The sequence below is a fragment of the Thalassophryne amazonica genome, chromosome 7 (genome assembly GCF_902500255.1).
Source record: "Thalassophryne amazonica chromosome 7, fThaAma1.1, whole genome shotgun sequence".
NCBI classification, from domain to species: domain Eukaryota; kingdom Metazoa; phylum Chordata; class Actinopteri; order Batrachoidiformes; family Batrachoididae; genus Thalassophryne; species Thalassophryne amazonica.
Window position 1 is genome coordinate 115,537,579 of NC_047109.1, and position 20,628 is coordinate 115,558,206.

The window sequence follows — 20,628 nt, forward strand, 5'->3', positions numbered from 1 at the left end:
CGTGTCAGAGTGCCCGGGGTGTTCCGCGGAAATCCTGCCTGAAGAGGGGGCGGGCCGATACACGAACACGGCCAGTGAACGCCCATTTCAATAAAATGTCTGACTTGATCACAATTACAAATGAATCACCTGTTTGTGTCCATTTTTGTCCTTTTCTCATTCATTAAATGTGTTCCTGGTCACATGACATTAGCTGATGTCTGGCGAGTTTGTCGGAAGTTGTGTAGATCCTCAAAACCTTGAGCGGCTGTCTAGTCGACATTAAAAAAAGAAAAACTGTCGCAGCGGCAATATCGCCTTAACCTTCACAAAGCTAGCCATTGTCCCAGAGCACTTCCTGCTTTCTTGCATAGTTGTCTTGCAAAATAAGAGCACATTTCAACACGAACTTTGATTCCACTATCAAACACACACGGATGACGTCATCACAGGTGAGACGTAGAAGAGATGAGAAAAACATTGTGAAAACTCATTATTTTTTGCTTTTTATGATGTGCTGGGGTCACAAAATTTATTTAATTTGGGTGGGTGTTAATCAATTTTGTTTTTTAAAGGGCGGGCTGAAGGTCAGCCAAGGCATTCCGACACCCGGATGCAGTGAGTATTGAAGCAGTCAACTTTCTGGTGTCAGATGCCAGAAGGTCATTGGTTCTATTTAATAATTGTTAACCACTTATACACTAAATTGAGGTAAAAATAAAATTCTCAACAGCCCATGTTCAAGCCAACTGTCCTTTAGGTCAATTAAAAGCTTTTTTGGTGTCAGATGCCAGAATGTCATTGGTTCTATTGAATAGTCCTGTTTACCTGCTGAGATGATCACTTATAATGAAAACTTGCACCATCTTGGGCCTTCATGGGCACAAGGACACATAAAAGTTTTATGTTTTATGAAATATTTTTAGAATTGCAAAAATGATGTTCTTTAAACTCAGTGAAAACAAATCTCAAACACACGCTATAAATGAAATAAAACCATGAAACCCAATCTGCAAAAAAAAAAAAAATTAAAATAAATAAATAAAATAAATAAATAAATAAATAAGTGTAGGCATCTGTTAATGTAAAAACTAAATCACCAGTTTCACAGGCAGGTTTCTTTGGGTACTCAGAGGATGGATGTGGGATGAAGGAAGGCACCAAGATACAGACGACAAGTCTGAAAAAACTCCAGAACCCTGAAGGTGTGACTGCTTCACACAAAGACAAAATTTGCACGCGATGCACAGTCACTGAGAGAACTCCTGTGACTCCTTCAACATGTTTTGTAGATGCCTTGGTGCTTCCCTCACTGGTCTCTGTGTTGACAGGTCAGTATGTTGGCTGTGCAGGACAGATTGTCAGTAGTCTCATAGTCTCTGTTTGTGAGACCAGTTCATGTTTGTAAATAGTTCCATTTAAAAAGTCAAGAGTCGGTGGGAGGTAAAACTAAAGACAACCAGTTGGAGGTGACTTTTAAATTAAAAGTCCTTTGATGAATGTGGTAAATGAGAACAACAGATCCTGCTGACTAGTCAGTAACATTATTCCAGGTCCGATCCCAACACAAAGGACTCATCAGTCTGATCAGCCTGCCTGCTGTCCTGCCGTCCTCTTGGCGTCACTTTGGCACAGTTAGTGTCGCTTCCAAAAGGAAGCCAAATGAAAAGCACCTGGCAGGTTTCAGGGAGTGTTGATATAAAGGGGTCGGGTTAGTGGAGAGTGCAGTAATGTGATTAACTTTAGAAATATGTGATATGTCTAAACAATTGACATTCAGGGTGACACAGTGTCTTAGCGGTTAGCACTGTTGCCTCACAGTAAGCAGGTTGTGGGATCGCTCCCTGTCCGGGGTTTTCCTGGGTTCCCTCAAGGTGCTTCCTCCCACTTCCAAAGACATGCAGCAGGTTAGGTCACGTGCAAGCTGAAAAATGACCGTCCCGTCCCTGTGATAGACTGGCAGCCTGTCCAGGGGTGGATCCAGAACATTTTTGGTTGGGGGTTTGATTCATCACAATTGCTCAGTCCTGAAATGACATAATATTGTTACTGATTTTTATATAAGCAGTAAGCAAATATTTCCATTATGAATAATTACATAAAAAGTCAAATTTGCAAAGTAAAATATTCCTTTTTATTGTAAACCAGATCTTTCATCAATCTGTACAAGACAATAAAATTCAATGTGATATTGTTAGTTTTTGCAACTGTTGACAAACTTAAATCATCAGAAAGGCACATTTTTATGAAACAAGTTTCTAAGAAGTCAGAAACATCAACAGTGAGGAGAGAAACGAGTAATAACACAATCACCAGCTGAATTTTTGACCGATTGCAAGGGATTCTAAAAAACAAAGTAACATTTTAACAGTGGTGGGCACACTTCCGATAATCCGATAACAGATAATTATCAAAGATAATGTTTTGTTTATCGGATTATCTTTTTAGATAACTTTAAAAACCATTATCGGACTAATTATCTTCCGATTAATCTTTGTCCAATAACTTTTAAACCGATAAACAAAGCTGAACAGCAACAAGCATTTTTAAAATTAGTTTAGCATTTACCTGTTAAAAGTTTTGTAACAGACGCACAGCTATAACCTTTGCAGACAGAAGAGAGCCTCTTGTATAAAAAGCATGTCAATCCTCTGCAGACAAAGAAGAAACAGCCCTAAAAGAAAAAATTTCCTTTAAGACCATGCCAATAGGCTGGCGATATCACCTAAGTCATCCAGAGGCATATATTTTAACTTATGGTTCAAATTTTAACCAAACAAATTTTGGACAAGTTATTTAAAATTACTGACATGTCTGAAGTTTTATTAAGTGAAAATATCAGATATATGTTTTAGTTTTAAAGTAATGTGCTTACTTTTTAAGGTTTTGTGAGCACATCCTGTGACCCGCAATGCATTTTGGGTAGGATGATGTAATCTCAGTACATCATGACAGGACAAATGCATTTCAGACACTCTGTTCAGGCTCCACAGACAACAGCATTAAACTCTAGTGCCTAAAACTCTCTTGAATATATTCTCTGCATTTTATAGATGTTGGTTTTATTGCATTTGTTAATCCACGCATTTTAAATGTAGCAGACAGGGATTACTGTATCTGGAATTTTGTTTTCAAGGCCTCTACTGCCATCTACTGGTCAGTAGTGTTCACTAAGCGTGTGGAACCAGTAGATAGCAGTGTTCTATTTATTTTGACCCCGGTTATGTCAGATGATGTCAAATCAACTTTTTGGCTTTGCAAATGGCTTTTTTTGTGTGCAATGAATGTATACATTATACAAGTTTCACTTTTTAATGGAATTACAACCTTATTTCTTTTTCAAATTCTCCCATTTTTGCATCCAGCCTTATTTCCTTTAGAAATTTCCTTGACAAATAATATCAGTCTATAGGACATTAGGTTATGTGTTACACATATACATGTGTGTGTATATATTTTTCCAACTTATTCCCATTGATGAAACTTTCATTTTTGCCTGAAAGCCTTATTAGATGAGTGTGTTCAGGGATCCATTTGTTTACAAAATACACACACGTTACAGACCTTGAAATCCAACAGCAGGGATTGATATTATCCAAAGATTTATGAACATACAAATAAACATGCTTACGCTTTATCATGATTTTCTTTGTTGTGAGATATAAAAGTGTCTTATCTTATCGTAGCGTTCCTGTGTATGTGCATTATAACACAGCGCACGAGCGACGTTACGATATTCTTCAGAATGACAACATACGCAACATGCATCCAGCAGCATACACGCTGCTGTCATAGACAACTGCCTGTAAAGTTTTTTGGCATGTTATAACTTTCTAAACAGCGGAATTTGTAATGAAATCCGCTTCATTTATGCGGCTCTTTCGGCACCATGTTTGTTTTTTCATAGACAGCAGTAAGCTCCTCCTACCCCTCCTCTTGTAGCCCTTCGCCTTCCCTCCCAAAAAAGAGACTCAGCCAGTGTATTAGCAGAGGCCACTTTTACCCAGAATCTTTGCAATCTGTCTGTTTGTTACAAACCTCAGAATTAGTGCATTATTCAACATTAAAAGATATATGTTATATTTTAACTTTGTACAAATGACATAATTGACATTAATGGAGTTATTCTATCAGTATTAATGTTATTTATAATCAAAACCATAAGTCAGCATGACTTTATTTTTCAAGACCTGCGCCTGACCGGAGTGCCATAATTGATAGAGAGGTGGCTTTATGGCTGCTCTCGGAGTGCCTCTGTGTTGGGAGTGCTGTAGTAAGCAAGAGCTTCCAGCAGGGGCTAAATGTTGAAAGAAAAGTGTGACCTCATTGTTGGGGTCTGTTGTTGTTTTTAATATTATGATAAGCTATTAAATTTGTTCTACTAGTTGTAGATGTGTCAGACGTAATATTGGAATTTATCGGTTATCTATACCTTTCCAATACATTTTTGGTGTGGTTTACTGTTTTATCTTATTGAAGAAACTTTTCAGTTATCTGTTATGAAGTTAATTTTTTGGTTATCTGTGCCCACCACTGCATTTTAATGTGTATAATAGTATCCTGCAGATCACAGATGTTTGACTTCCACAGACAGACGATACAGTGTAAAAATTATATCATATTGTTGAACACTGTCAAGATGACAATGAAGAACATGAGGTTATCAAAACTTAAAAAACTTTCTCTTGTTAATTTTCTTTTCTTCATTACTTTTCTTCCATGTTTTTTTTTTTTCGGTTGTGGGGTAGGATGCAAACAGAACTCCCCCCGATCCATCCCTGGGGTGTGCACCACCCAGAACATACTCCAGCTGGTACAGGAAATGAATGAGTGAATTGTCATCCACTGACTAGTACTACTATCCTCATTCTCTTCATTCCTGACTCACTCACACTGGAAAATCTAACAGTATGCCAGTCGCTTGGAAATAATCATGGAAACGTTCGCCACCTTGTGGATGAATTGGTAACACTACACCCAGGAATCAGCCCTGTGACATAATGAACAAAGAATGATTTAGGCCAATTGGACAGGTTTCAACAAGACAGAATCAACTTGTTCATGGCACTTCACACTTCACTCCACAACTGACCTCCACTGTTCACTTAAAAAATGAGAGAAAAAAATCCTTTTTATAGTGTTAAACATGAGAAAAGTTATTCAGGACAGTGACGGTTCAACAACATAATGCATGTTTTCTGATCTTACTGTAGTTTTAGTTTTAAGTGGCTTCAGTTACTCGCTGTCCAACCTGTGCAATAACTCATGATGCACTACACGCTTACTGTTTAATTCATTGTTCACAGTTCGACCCATAATCACAAAGAATCCACACTTTGGATCCTGTCACGTTTTTTTTTGGAGTGTTTGTGAGGTCATTCCTGAAATAATGTCAATTGTCCTAAAGAAGTCTTTAAAGGAAATATTTGGAATCATTCAATTTATTTATATAGCACCAAATTTTAGGAATAAGTCTTAGGAATAAATTGTAAATGTTTATTAATTTCCTAAATAATTTGAGGAAAGTGCAGATTTATTCAGAGTGAAAACTGTGAAGTCACCCAAAACATTTTCTTCAATCTAAATTCAATTTATTATATATAGCATCAATTTTACAGAATAAATTTATATTCATTCATTTCTAAATAATTTTTGGAAAACTATGAATTTATTTGGGGTGAAAACTGTGAAATTCACCCACTTTTTCTTCAATTTCATTTCAATAATTTATATAGCACAAATTTTTGGAATAAGTCTTTGAATAAATTGGAAATGTTTATTGTTTCCTAAAATAAATTTTAGGAAAAAGTGTAGATTCATCAGAGCAGGGGTGGTGCCAAGTGGTTAATGTGCTTGGTTTCAGTTTGGAAGGTTCTGGGTTCAAATCCCACCCCTGCCACTTTTCTCCATGGAATGGTGGAGTTGCGTCAGGAAGGGCATCCGGCGTAAAACCGTTGCCAAATCAACATGCAGATCCACCTTGGATTTGCTGTGGCACCCGAGTGCAAACAAGGGATCAGCCGAAGGGACTTATTTACATCAGAGTGAAAGCTGTGAAATTCCCCCCAAATTTTTCTTTAATTTGAGTTCAATTATATTATATACTAGCACCAAATTTCAATATTAACTTCAAATTTATTTATTTATTACATAAATAATTTTGGAAAAATATAGATGTATTTGGGGTGAAACTGTGAAATTCACCCAAAATGTTTCTCCCATTTCAATTCAATTTATTTATATGGCACCAAGTCAGAAAGTCACAGTGTGTTGCCCAATACTGCAGCCTGCTGGCCGCTCACCATAACTGCATCCAGCTCATGCATTATGAATACGGCACAGATTGCTGAAGTAATGACGTCTGATTTACGGCTGCTACGAGGGAAGAGTGTAATCTGGAGGATTTCCTTTGCAGTCATTCAACATTATGCTGTCTTTCCGTTTCCTCCACAGATGAGAAGCCGTATGTCTGCAGCCTGTGTGACTTTGTTACCACAAAGTCCCAGATCTATCTGACTCACGTTCGTGTCCAGCACCCGGCTCCCCACGGCGGGAGACCGAGCCCGGTCCCCAGCCCCAGCTCCAGCTCCAGCTCTGACAGAGGCACCTCCCGTGGTTTCCCCAAGCTGAAGGAAGCCCTTCTTGAGGGCCTGAGTGATGCCACGTCCACTTCAGCTCGGTCCTCTCCACTTGACCCCTGCATGACCCCTGTGGATCTGTGTGTGAGGGCTGAGGGCCTTAGGGGCTTGACCTCCTTAACCTCAGACAGGAGCAGCCTCCCAAGCCACAAGTGCTCCTTTTGTTCCCACTCCACCCATTACCCTGAAGTTCTATGGATGCACCAGACGGTGGCCCACCGGATCAGCAGCAGTAGCTCCAGTCTGGCACCTAAATGGGCCCTGAAAATTTGCTCTAAAGACCCTAAGGACAGCTTATTATCTTCCAGGAGACGCACTGGGCCACCACCAGTCCTGGAAGGGAAGGAATGCCCACCACTGCCTTCAGCAACCCGTATTCAACGCACTCGGCCCCCAAACTACTCCAGTGACGCTCGAAAAAAGCCAAACAGTCAGGCACCATCGTCTTCATCTTCTGCCTCCTCCAGGAGCTTCTCATCCACTTCAGGTGTCCAAGCTGGAAGACTCCCGGTACGAGCAGCCGGCAGCACCAGACACAGGGAAGACCACAGTCATCCACCTCGCTTCAGACCTAAGGTTGATGTTTACCCTTGGGCAGGAGCACTGCCATCCTCAAGCTCTTTGGAGAAGAGTATTGGCACCTCATCACGTTCATCCGCTCCCAGTCCCAACTCAGCAAACATGACCAGGAAGGCAGACCGCTACCTGATGTCTCAGGAGGGCCTGGGCTTCATGCTGTCCAGCAAACACGGTCAAGCAGAGTACGGCCGAGCGAGGGTCTCCACGTCCCAGCCACTACTTAACCCTCAGAGCCAGAGCCGGGCTCATGCTGTAAGACCCAGCACCGTGCCGCCACACAGGTCTACAGCGGGACACAGCTACAGAGCCTCCCAGCCATCCGGAGCCACTCTGCAGAATTCGTCTTCGTCTTCTTTATCTTCACAGTCAAGAGAAGAAGTGAAGCAAGAACCAATTACAGACACACCAGAGATGTCGGTGGACGTCCTGAGCTTCTTGAAAAACTACAGTCCCCAAGAACTGGCTTCGCTCTACCACCGATGGGGTGCAGCCAACGCCTTATTGGATCCCACTGGTTAGTAGAATTTGTTTTAATTACGTATAGACATGTACATGAAATATGAAGTAATCACTGATCAGCTAGCATACACAGGAAAACGTCAGGCACCTGCGCTAGCATCACGTGTTTTTGAATAATGTGGAAATGCCTCAGCCAACTCAAACGGAAGGAGACGCCAGCAGGAAAACTCATCCAAATCCGGTGTACCATCTAATCCCCAAGTAGTTGACAGTGACACAGTTTTTGTAGTTTTGCCTCTGTACGCCATTTACATTCTAACATGCTAAAATGAACCTTCCTGCAGCTCATTGTACGTCCAGTGGAAGGCGATGTGGTGTAGCGTAATGATTGTAGGCCCTGAACAGGGTAATTCCACAGGGTGGCGTTCTACTACAATCACCCACCATCCAAAAAAGTGCAAAAACTGGATGAAAAGGCTTAGGCTTACCTCCAAACATGCTGACTTATAAAGTGCAGACCTGGCAACTCACCTGAAAATGAAGGACAGGAGTTGCGCCTTTGGCCAGACTTGATGCTCAACTTTGATCGTGCTCCATCAGGGTAAAAATTTGAACCCGAAGCAGCTTTTGTTGAGGTATTTGTTCAAACAGGTTTCAAGCTGTAGTCACTATAAATACAACAAACAAAATTGATATAATTGGCTCAAGGTGCAACACAAGTAACAATCACAGCCAGAATCCCAAAGGATCAAAGTCTGGTCAAATGGTGAGAGAGGCGGTGTGAATATTTGAAGCCTAGGTCAAATCATATTAAACACAATAGCACTAGAAACCACTATAATGTAACCTGTAACCTCAAGATACACAATCCTTTTCTTTTCATTTTCATTCTTTTATTCTCTTTCAATTCAAGACATTCACAGTACAAATAAACACTTCTAAATCTAAAAAAAAAGAACAAAAAAAACGCTACTTTTGGAACAGATAATACCTCTGAAGTGATTTACAAAACATCTTACAGCAATGTTAGCATGCTAACTAGCGATACAGGAACATCACTGTGAAAGACGCTGGACTGAAACAAATCAAGCGACTGTTAATTCCGTTCTCCAGTATGTTGAAAAAGACTGAAGTATTGCCGTAGATTTTGTAGAAACCTTATGCACTGTGTGCCCGTAAGCTAGCTTTTGAATGCTAACATGTTTTGAAAAGCTATCAAGCTAGCTCCTTCCTTTCACTTGGTTGATTGTTGAAGTTCAAATATTGTAGTTGGAGAAGTAGAAAGAAAATAGTTTAGTGACTTTAAAGTGTTTTCAATAGTGGTTATGCTTCGTAGCTGTAAGAGACAAATTTGTCACGTCTTGTGTTTGTCTTTGCAGTGTTCCGTGCACATATTCCATGCAATTGGAGTATCAGCGGATACTAAAGGTTGAAGTACTGGTATTGCATTGGATGTGAAAAGTGATATCGTACATCCAGAGTCGCCTTTCAGTGCAATGTTTCATACCTGGTGTATAGTAGAGAAGCTTGAATCTTCGACTGGACTGGGTTGCTTGACGCGAGGATGTTTCGCTTCAACTCTCAGCTAAAATTCTTGCTCTAGTAGTCTGACTTCTGTCTTGACTCTAGTAGAGAAGAATAAACAGAAGCCAACATAATTTGGAGTTTTAAACCTAACCAGACCCCTCCTACCGAGAGGCAGACTGCTATAGACTAATGACTAAACAATAGCTCTAATTAGCACCTATTGTGCTCTAGTTAGCACCCTCCTAATGACAGTGCAGCTGTCCCTCCTAATGATGGGCCAGAAGCCTCTCCTGATGGCTCCCTTGACAACTCTCCTGATGACGTGAATGACTCATTACCATGAACAAAAGACTGAAACTGCTTTGACCTGAGTACCCCATTGTAAATAGTGGACAAAGCGTGTGTCAGACCCCCTCCCCGGTTAAGGCTGGGTTTCAACTGTTTCACATAGAATGCTTCCTTGACACCTCTCTCAAAACATTTCTTCTCTCTGGCTAAGATTTTAACTTTCTTGTCCTCAAACGTGTGGTTAGTGTCTTTCAGGTGGAGTGCAAGTTGCCTCCTTCTTACTCATTAGTGTAGATTTTCTGAAAGAAATCCGCAGACATTTACAGCTCTGAATGGAATTTACGTCAGTCCCCAGCAAATTTCAGCGTGATTTATATACTGTATTTTTTGGAGTATAAGCTGCACTATAGTGTAAGTTGCACCTGTTCTGTCGTGCATTATGACGTCAGAACAGGTCACAGTACAGTATAAATCACATTTATTTTTTGAGACTTCATGCTGCAATGCAAAGGCTGCATTAGCAATCAGAAGTTATGACCTAATTAATGTTATAACAATAAGTGCAAAATATTAGTAAACCACTTCTTTAGGACACTTAACAGACAATCATATGTAAGGGAAGATTTTGAAAACCACCAACAGGTTGTTCCAGCAATAGCAAAGATTTCGTGTCTGCTACTTACAACACGCGTGGAATGTCTTAAACCTAAACTCGACTCGACGCACATTAGTGGAAATTCCCTGGATCTGGTTCTTGCACGTGGTATTGCTGTCAGGAATATTGACATCATGCCTCTTACATCAGTGGTCTCTGATCACTCACTTATTAAGTTTACAGTTTCGCTGCCATGTTTAATGGAACAACAACCTTATATATTACTACGGCGATGCATCAACTCCTCAACTAAGACTGAACTCGAAGCTTGACTGCCTGATGTCTTAGCTTCACATTTGGCAAATACCCAGTCAGTAGACAGACTTGTGGATAGTTTAAACTCAGTGATCAATCAATCAATCAACTTTTTTCTTATATAGCGCCAAATCACAACAAACAGTTGCCCCAAGGCGCTCCATATTGCAAGGCAAGGCCATACAATAACCATGAAAAACCCCAACGGTCAAAACGACCCCCTATGAGCAAGCACTTGGCCACAGTGGGAAGGAAAAACTCCCTTTTAACAGGAAGAAACCTCCAGCAGAACCAGGCTCAGGGAGGGGCAGTCTTCTGCTGAGACTGGTTGGGGCTGAGGGAAAGAACCAGGAAAAAGACATGCCGAGAAGGGGGGCAGAGATCGATCACTAATGATTAAATGCAGAGTGATGCATACGGAGCAAAAAAAGAAAGAAACAGTGCATCATGGGAACCCCCCAGCAGTCTAAGTCTATAGCAGCATAACTAAGGGATGGTTCAGGGTCACCCGATCCAGCCCTAACTATAAGCCTTAGCGAAAAGGAAAGTTTTAAGCCTAATCTTAAAAGTAGAGAGGGTGTCTGTCTCCCTGATCTGAATTGGGAGCTGGTTCCACAGGAGAGGAGCCTGAAAGCTGAAGGCTCTGCCTCCCATTCTACTCTTACAAACCCTAGGAACTACAAGTAAGCCCGCAGTCTGAGAGCGAAGCGCTCTAATGGGGTAATATGGTACTACGAGGTCCCTAAGATAAGATGGGACCTGATTATTCAAAACCTTATAAGTAAGAAGAAGAATTTTAAATTCTATTCTAGAATTAACAGGAAGCCAATGAAGAGAGGCCAACACGGGTGAGATATGCTCTCTCCTGCTAGTCCCCGTCAGTACTCTAGCTGCAGCATTCTGAACCAACTGAAGGCTTTTTAGGGAACTTTTAGGACAACCTGATAATAATGAATTACAATAGTCCAGCCTAGAGGAAATAAATGCATGAATTAGTTTTTCAGCATCACTCTGAGACAAGACCTTTCTGATTTTAGAGATATTGCGTAAATGAAAAAAGGCAGTCCTACATATTTGTTTAATATGTGCTTTGAATGACATATCCTGATCAAAAATAACTCCAAGATTTCTCACAGTATTACCAGAGATCAGGGAAATGCCATCCAGAGTAACGATCTGGTTAGACACCATGCTTCTAAGATTTGTGGGGCCAAGTACAATAACTTCAGTTTTATCTGAGTTTAAAAGCAGGAAATTAGAGGTCATCCATGTCTTTATGTCTGTAAGACAATCCTGCAGTTTAGCTAATTGGTGTGTATCCTCTGGCTTCATGGATAGATAAAGCTGGGTATCATCTGCGTAACAATGAAAATTTAAGCAATACCGTCTAATAATACTGCCCAAGGGAAGCATGTATAAAGTGAATAAAATTGGTCCTAGCACAGAACCTTGTGGAACTCCATAATTAACTTTAGTCTGTGAAGATTCCCCATTTACATGAACAAACTGTAATCTATTAGACAAATATGATTCAAACCACCGCAGCGCAGTGCCTTTAATACCTATGACATGCTCTAATCTCTGTAATAAAATTTTGTGGTCAACAGTATCAAAAGCAGCACTGAGGTCCAACAGAACAAGCACAGAGATAAGTCCACTGTCCAAAGCCATAAGAAGATCATTTGTAACCTTCACTAATGCTGTTTCTGTACTATGATGAATTCTAAAACCTGACTGAAACTCTTCAAATAGACCATTCCTCTGCAGGTGATCAGTTAGCTGTTTTACAACTACCCTCTCAAGAATCTTTGAGAGAAAAGGAAGGTTGGAGATTGGCCTATAATTAGCTAAGATAGCTGGGTCAAGTGATGGCTTTTTAAGTAATGGTTTAATTACTGCCACCTTAAAGGCCTGTGGTACATAACCAACTAACAAAGATAGATTGATCATATTTAAGATTGAAGCATTAAATAATGGTAGGACTTCCTTGAGCAGCCTGGCAGGAATGGGGTCTAATAAGCATATTGATGGTTTGGATGAAGTAACTAATGAAAATAACTCAGACAGAACAATCGGAGAGAAAGAGTCTAACCAAATACCGGCATCACTGAAAGCAGCCAAAGATAACGATACATCTTTGGGATGGTTATGAGTAATTTTTTCTCTAATAGTCAAAATTTTGTTAGCAAAGAAAGTCATGAAGTCATCACTAGTTAAAGTTAATGGAATACTCAGCTCAATAGAGCTCTGACTCTTTGTCAGCCTGGCTACAGTGCTGAAAAGAAACCTGGGGTTGTTCTTATTTTCTTCAATTAGTGATGAGTAGAAAGATGTCCTAGCTTCACAGAGGGCTTTCTTATAGAGCAACAAACTCTTTTTCCAGGCTAAGTGAAGATCTTCTAAATTAGTGAGACGCCATTTCCTCTCCAACTTACGGGTTATCTGCTTTAAGCTACGAGTTTGTGAGTTATACCACGGAGTCAGACACTTCTGATTTAAAGCTCTCTTTTTCAGAGGAGCTACAGCATCCAAAGTTGTCTTCAATGAGGATGTAAAACTATTGACGAGATACTCTAGCTCCCTTACAGAGTTTAGGTAGCTACTCTGCTCTGTGTTGGTATATGACATTAGAGAACATAACGAAGGAATCATATCCTTAAACCTAGTTACAGCGCTTTCTGAAAGACTTCTAGTGTAATGAAACTTATTCCCCACTGCAGGGTAGTCCATCAGGGTAAATGTAAATGTTATTAAAAAATGATCAGACAGAAGGGAGTTTTCAGGGAATACTGTTAAGTCTTCTATTTCCATACCATAAGTCAGAACAAGATCTAAGATATGATTAAAGTGGTGGGTGGACTCATTTACTTTTGAGCAAAGCCGATAGAGTCTAATAATAGATTAAATGCAGTGTTGAGGCTGTCATTCTCAGCATCTGTGTGGATGTTAAAATCGCCCACTATAATTATCTTATCTGAGCTAAGCACTAAGTCAGACAAAAGGTCTGAAAATTCACAGAGAAACTCACAGTAACGACCAGGTGGACGATAGATAATAACAAATAAAACTGGTTTTTGGGACTTCCAATTTGGATGGACAAGACTAAGAGACAAGCTTTCAAATGAATTAAGCTCTGTCTAGGTTTTTGATTAATTAATAAGCTGGAATGGAAGATTGCTGCTAATCCTCCGCCCCGGCCCGTGCTACGAGCATTCTGACAGTTAGTGTGACTCGGGGGTGTTGACTCATTTAAACTAACATATTCATCCTGCTGTAACCAGGTTTCTGTTAGGCAGAATAAATCAATATGTTGATCAATTATTATATCATTTACCAACAGGGACTTAGAAGAAAGAGACCTAATGTTTAATAGACCACATTTAACTGTTTTAGTCTGTGGTGCAATTGAAGGTGCTATATTATTTTTTCTTTTTGAATTTTTATGCTTAAATAGATTTTTGCTAGTTATTGGTGGTCTGGGAGCAGGCACCGTCTCTACGGGGATGGGGTAATGAGGGGATGGCAGGGGGAGAGAAGCTGCAGAGAGGTGTATAAGACCACAGCTCTGCCTCCTGGTCCCAACGCTAGACAGTCACAGTTTGGAGGATCCAAAAAAATTGGCCAGATTTCTAGAAATGAGAGCTGCTCCCTCTAAAGTGGGATGGATGCCGTCTCTCCTAACAAGACCAGGTTTTCCCCAGAAGCTTTGCCAATTATCAATGAAGCCCACCTCATTTTTTGGACACCACTCAGACAGCCAGCAATTCAAGGAGAACATGCGGCTAAACATGTCACTCCCGGTCTGATTGGGGAGGGGCCCAGAGAAAACAACAGAGTCCGACATTGTTTTTTGCAAAGTTACACACCGATTTAATGTTAATTTTAGTGACCTCCGATTGGCGTAACCGAGTGTCATTACTGCCGACGTGAATTACAATCTTACCAAATTTACGCTTAGCCTTAGCCAGCAATTTCAAATGTCCTTCGATGTCGCCTGCTCTGGCCCCCGGAAGACAATTGACAATGGTTGCTGGTGTCGCTAACTTCACATTTCTCAAAACAGAGTCGCCAATAACCAGAGTTTGATCCTCGGCGGGTGTGTCGTCGAGTGGGGAAAAAACGGTTAGAGATGTGAACGGGTTGACGGTGTACACGGGGCTTCTGTTTAGGGCTACGCTTCCTCCTCACAGTCACCCAGTCAGCCTGCTTTCCCGACTGCACGGGATCTGCCAGGGGGGAACTAACGGCGGCTAAGCTACCTTGGTCCGCACCGACTACAGGGGCCTGGCTAGCTGTAGAATTTTCCACGGTGCGGAGCCGAGCCTCCACTTCGCCCAGCCTGGCCTCCAAAGCTACGAATAAGCTGCACTTATTACAAGTACCGTTACTGCTAAAGGAGGCCGAGGAATAACTAAACATTTCACACCCAGAGCAGAAAAGTGCAGGAGAGACAGGAGAAGCCGCCATGCTAAATCGGCTAAGAGCTAGTAGCTACGCTAAGCTAGCGGATTCCCAAAAACACACAAAGTGAATAATGTGCAAATAATCCAGAGGTGATTCAGCAGAAGGAGTGCCCCAATCAAGGCACCAAACAGGCCATGAAGCAGCACAGGCAACGCACGACAACAGTGCTAAAATAAAATTAAAAAAAAAAAAATAAATAAAATAAAATAAAAACGAAAGCGTTAGCAAGCTAGTTAGCCTGCCAACGCTAATGAAAGTTAGCTGATAAAAGTGCTCCGTCGCGATGTTTCGACCGTTAGAGGTCTTCCTTAGGCGTTGGAGCACAGTAAAAAGTTAAAAAAAAAAAAAAAAAGTAAAAAAGTAAAAAAGTCTTGAAAAAGACTGTTAGTTCAAGTCCAAAGCAGCAGGTAGCAGTCTCTGTGTAAACAGTCCCAACACTGTCTAAGAAACACGAAGAGCTGAGTCAAAACTACACTCGACATGATTGCACCACCTGTCTCCAGACACCCTCTCTACTTTTAAGATTAGGCTTAAAACTTTCCTTTTTGCTAAAGCTTATAGTTAGGGCTGGATCAGGTGACCCTGAACCATCCCTTAGTTATGCTGCTATAGACGTAGACTGCTGGGGGGTTCCCATGATGCACTGTTTCTTTCTCTTTTTGCTCTGTATGCACCACTCTGCATTTAATCATTAGTGATTGATCTCTGCTCCCCTCCACAGCATGTCTTTTTCCTGGTTCTCTCCCTCAGCCCCAACCAGTCCCAGCAGAAGACTGCCCCTCCCTGAGCCTGGTTCTGCTGGAGGTTTCTTCCTGTTAAATGGGAGTTTTTCCTTCCCACTGTAGCCAAGTGCTTGCTCACAGGGGGTCGTTTTGACCGTTGGGGTTTTACATAATTATTGTATGGCCTTGCCTTACAATATAAAGCGCCTTGGGGCAACTGTTTGTTGTCATTTGGCGCTATATAAAAAAAAATTGATTGATTGATTGATTGAAAACCGCACTCCCCCAAATCACAGTCACCTTGGTTCAATGATTACCTACATGACCTCAAGCATAAGGCAAGAGGTCTAGAAATGGCGTCTTCAGAATTAGAAATATTCCACCTTGCGTGGCGTGATGCTATCTTAGACTATAAGCATTCATTATTGGCTACAAAGTCAATCAATCAATCAACTTTTTTCTTGTATAGCGCCAAATCACAACAAACAGTTGCCCCAAGGCGCTCCACATTGCAAGGCAAGGCCATACAATAATTATGAAACACAGTCTACGTCTAAAGCAACATAACCAAGGGATGGTCCAGGGTCACCCGATCCAGCCCTAACTATAAGCCTTAGCGAAAAGGAAAGTTTTAAGCCTAATCTTAAAAGTAGAGAGGGTGTCTGTCTCCCTGATCTGAATTGGGAGCTGGTTCCACAGGAGAGGAGCCTGAAAGCTGAGTGGACCTATTACTCTGATTTGATCAACAAAAACAAGCATAACTCAAAGTTCTTGTTCGACACGGTGGCAACACTTAATCACGGACAACCACTTGCAGTTCGCTCTGCTTTTACAGCACAAGATTTCCTGGATTACTTTGAGAAGAAAATAGAATCCATTAGGTTAAACATATCCCAGCATGCCTTAACCCAGCCACTACACCCTGCTATTGAGGTGGGCACCATTACTGAGGTATTACCTAGATTTACAGAATTTGATAGTATCTCTATAGGCATGCTGACGAAACTCATGTCAACAAAAAGCACAACCTGTTTATTTGATCGTATACCAACAAAACTGTTTAAGGACCTGTGGCTCACTCTTTGGCCGATTGTGCTGGAAATGATTAATCTTTCATTACTTCTGGATCTGTTCCTAAATGTTTCAAATCTGCAGTGATTAAACCATTACTTAAGAAACCTAATCATGACCCTAGTGTATTGACAAACTATCGGCTGATATCAAATCTATCATTTTGCTCTAAAATTCTGGAAAAAGTGGTTTCACGGCAGCTCGTAGACGATCATACTGAGAATAATCTCTTTGACCCACTGCAGTCTGCTTTTAGAAAATATCATTCCACAGAGACGGCTCTCACTAAAGTGGTGAATGATCTTCTGCTTACAATGGATTCGGACACCACTACGGTTCTGGTGCTGTTAGAGCTCAGTGCTGCATTTGATACAGTGGATCATCATATTCTACTTGATAGGCTGGAAAATCATTTTGGGATTACTGGGAGTGCCCTTGCATGGCTGACGTCATACTTGACCAGTCATTCTCACTGTGTTTTGTACAGTAACACTACCTCTAACCTTAGTGACATGAAACTTGGGGTTCCACAGGGGTCCGTCTTAGGCCCCCTGCTTTTCTCCCTTTTTATAGCACCTCTTGGGCACATATTACAGCATTTTGGGATTACCTTTCACTGCTATGCTGATGATACTCAGTTATACATGTTGATAACTGCTGGTAATCTCATCCACATAAATCCTTAGAAAATTGCCTTGCATCAGTGAGAAGTTGGATGTCTAGAAACTTCCTACTTTTAAACTCTGATAAGACTGAAATGATGGTTCTTGGTCCAGTGAGACATCAGCATCAATTTGACCAGTTAACGCTCAGCCTAGGCTCGTATGTCATACATCACACTGACAAAGTGAGGATCCTTGGGGTAATTTTTGATCCTACGTTGTCCTTTGGTCTCCACATTAGAAATATTATGAGGACTGCTTTCTTCCACCTGCAAAATATAGCGAGATTCGTCCCATCCTGTCTATGGCTGATGCTGAGACCCTGATCCATGCGTTTAGCTTTTCTAGATTGGTCTACTGCAATGTTCTATTTTCTGGTTTACTGCAGTCTAGCGTTAGGGGTCTCGAATTGATTCAAAATGCTGCAGCCAGACTTTTGACACAAAGCAGAAAGTTCGACCACATTACACCCATTTTGGCGTCTCTTCACTGGCTTCCTGTCCCAGTGAGATCAGATTTTAAGGTTCTGCTACTAGTCTATAAAATTGTTCATGGACTGGCACCTCCCTACTTAGCTGACCTAATTAAACCTTACGTACCAGCCTGGGCTTTGCGTTCTCAGGGTGCAGGACTACTTTGTGTCCCTAAGGTGAATAAGAAGTCTGCGGGTCACAGAGCTTTCTCTTATCGTGCCCCTGTTCTGTGGAATGATCTCCCTGCATCAATACCACTTTTCTTACCACTGTTGCTCTGGGGGATAGTAAGGTTAGACCTTACTTGTGTGAAGCGTCTTCAGGCAACTCTGTTGTGATTTGGCGCTATATAAATGAAAATAAATCGAAATTGAAAATTGAAATTGAAAACTCTTCTAAAACATTTCTAAGTTACAATAAACATACAGGTTACTGCTAGTACTGCTGTTATTACTTCTATTTCTACTTAGTTGTTGTTGCTGTTGTTGTCTCACACTGTCCAAGTGTTGTTTGAGCAATGTAAAAAGTTATAGTCCCTCTTTTTATTCCAGTGCGTGGCCTTTCGGTTACACTCAAAAGCTGACTCATTGGATTGGATTTCCACCTAATAAATATATGTAGTCCCAACTAAATTCAATTAAATTATCTTGCATGGATTTGAGTTGGGGCTACATATATTTATTAGATGGACATCCTGCACATAATTGAATTGTGTTCATCCAATGAGTCATTTTTTTACTGTAGAAAGTAATATTTCTTACATTTGACTTATTCTTGAAGACAAACCCGATTCTTCTTCTTCAACTGGAATGTGCGTGACTCATGCTGCATTCAGAGCCTTTGGATATTTGGAAAGACCAGACATAAAAAACACAGTGCTTCCAGAAACGGTGTGTCCATGAGATTAATTTGAGTTGTCAACTACTCAGCCTATACCACAGTAAACCTTGGTTAACGTTGTGTTTTGGGATAAATAAGATGGTCAAAGATGTTTTTACTGATGTGTGGTGCTGCTGAACTAATTAATTTTACATAGAATGTGAATATACAAGGTCTGTCAATAAAGTATAGGTCCTTTTAATTTTTTTCAAAAACTATATGGATTTCATTCATATGTTTTTACGTCAGACATGCTTGAACCCTTGTGCGCATGCGTGAGTTTTTCCACGCCTGTCGGTGACGTCATCCGCCTGTGAGCACTCCTTGTGGGAGGAGTCGTCCAGCCCCTCGTCGGAATTCCTTTGTCTGAGAAGTTGCTGAGAGACTGGCGCGTTGTTTGATCAAAATTTTTTCTAAACCTGTGAGACATATTGAAGTGGACACGGTTCGAAAAATTAAGCTGGTTTTCAGTGAAAATTTTAATGGCTGATGAGAGATTTTGAGGTGATACTGTCGCTTTAAGGACTTCCCACAGTGTGAGACGTCGCTCAGCGCTCTCAGGCGGCGTCATCAGCCTGTTTCAAGCTGAAAACCTCCACATTTCAGGCTCTATTGATCCAGGACGTCGTGAGAGAACAGAGAAGTTTCAGAAGAAGTCGGTTTCAGCATTTTATCCGGATATTCCACTGTTAAAGGAGATTTTTTTTATGAAAGACGTGCGGACAGGTCCGCGCGTCGGGACGCAGCCGGCGCGGTGCGGCGGCACAGGAAAAACACCTCCGTGTTGATAACCATTTGTAAAGCTTTTGATGGCTTTCAGTGGAGTGAGTATATGAGAAATTGTTTAACAGCTGGACATGTTCCAACTTGTCCTTAAGGCTTCCAACGGAGGTGTTTTTCCTGTGGCGGAGCGTCGCAGCGGCTGCGAGCCAACGCTGCAATCCGTCCGCACGTCTTTCATTAAAAAAATCTCTTTTAACAGTGGAATATTCGGATAAAATGCTGAAACCGACTTCTTCTGAAACTTCTCTGTTCTCTCACGACGTCCTGGATCAATAGAGCCTGAAATGTGGAGGTTTTCAGCTTGAAACAGGCTGACGACGGCGCCTGAGAGCGCTGTGCGACGTCTCGCACCGTGGGAAGTCCTTAAAGCGACAGTATCACCTCAAAATCTCTCATCAGCCTTAAAATTTTCACCGAAAACCAGCTTAATTTTTCAAACTGTGTCCACTTCGATGTGTCTCACAGGTTTAGAAAAAATTTTGATCAAACAAAGCGCCAGTCTCTCAGCAACTTCTCAGACAAAGGAATTCCGACGAGGGGCTGGACGACTCCTCCCACAAGGAGTGCTCACAGGCGAATGACGTCACTGACAGGCGTGGAAAAACTCACGCATGCGCACGAGGGTTCAAGCATGTCTGACGTAAAAACATATGAATGAAATCCATATAGTTTTTGAAAAAAATAAAAAGGACCTATACTTTATTGACAGCCCTCGTATGACATATCGCGGGAATGTCTTCATTAATTTAAAGATGCATTTTTAACAGTAGTAACCTTCTTGTCTCAGCAGTTGCAGGGGGGGGGGGGGGGGGGGCATGACTGTGATGTTAACTCGGGTTCTTTAATATCCTCACGAGTTTCCAAGTAAAAATTGTGGCCGGATGTAGTATTCAAGGCATTTTTTCCTAGAGCTGAAGGTTGGAATCTCTGAACCTCTGAGGGTTCTGAACGCAGCATCATTACATCATTCATTATACAAAACATCTTGTCTCACGTGTAGACACTGCCATCTTGTGGCCATACATGGTAGTATTTTTCCATATATATTGCACCAGATTGTAAATAGTCCAGTTTGTAATCCCAGAATGCTTCACACTTACATTCGTATAATAAATGGAGGCGCATGTTGCGTTGCGTCGCATCAAATTCAGTCCAGCTTCTGTCTCAGGCAGCATCTGGCACAAAATGATGAAC

General features: G+C 41.3%; 1 protein-coding gene across 2 annotated transcripts in view; it reads left to right on the forward strand.

Moving 5' to 3' along the window:
* The window catches only part of LOC117514800 (zinc finger protein 516-like), a 174,919-nt gene that overhangs the window by 135,906 nt on the left and 18,385 nt on the right, over positions 1 to 20,628 (forward strand). For both annotated transcript variants that reach the window (XM_034175392.1, XM_034175393.1), the window contains exon 3: positions 6,433 to 7,710. In XM_034175392.1, the coding sequence (XP_034031283.1) occupies positions 6,433 to 7,710 (1,278 nt within the window). The remainder of the gene's footprint in view (positions 1 to 6,432; positions 7,711 to 20,628) is intronic.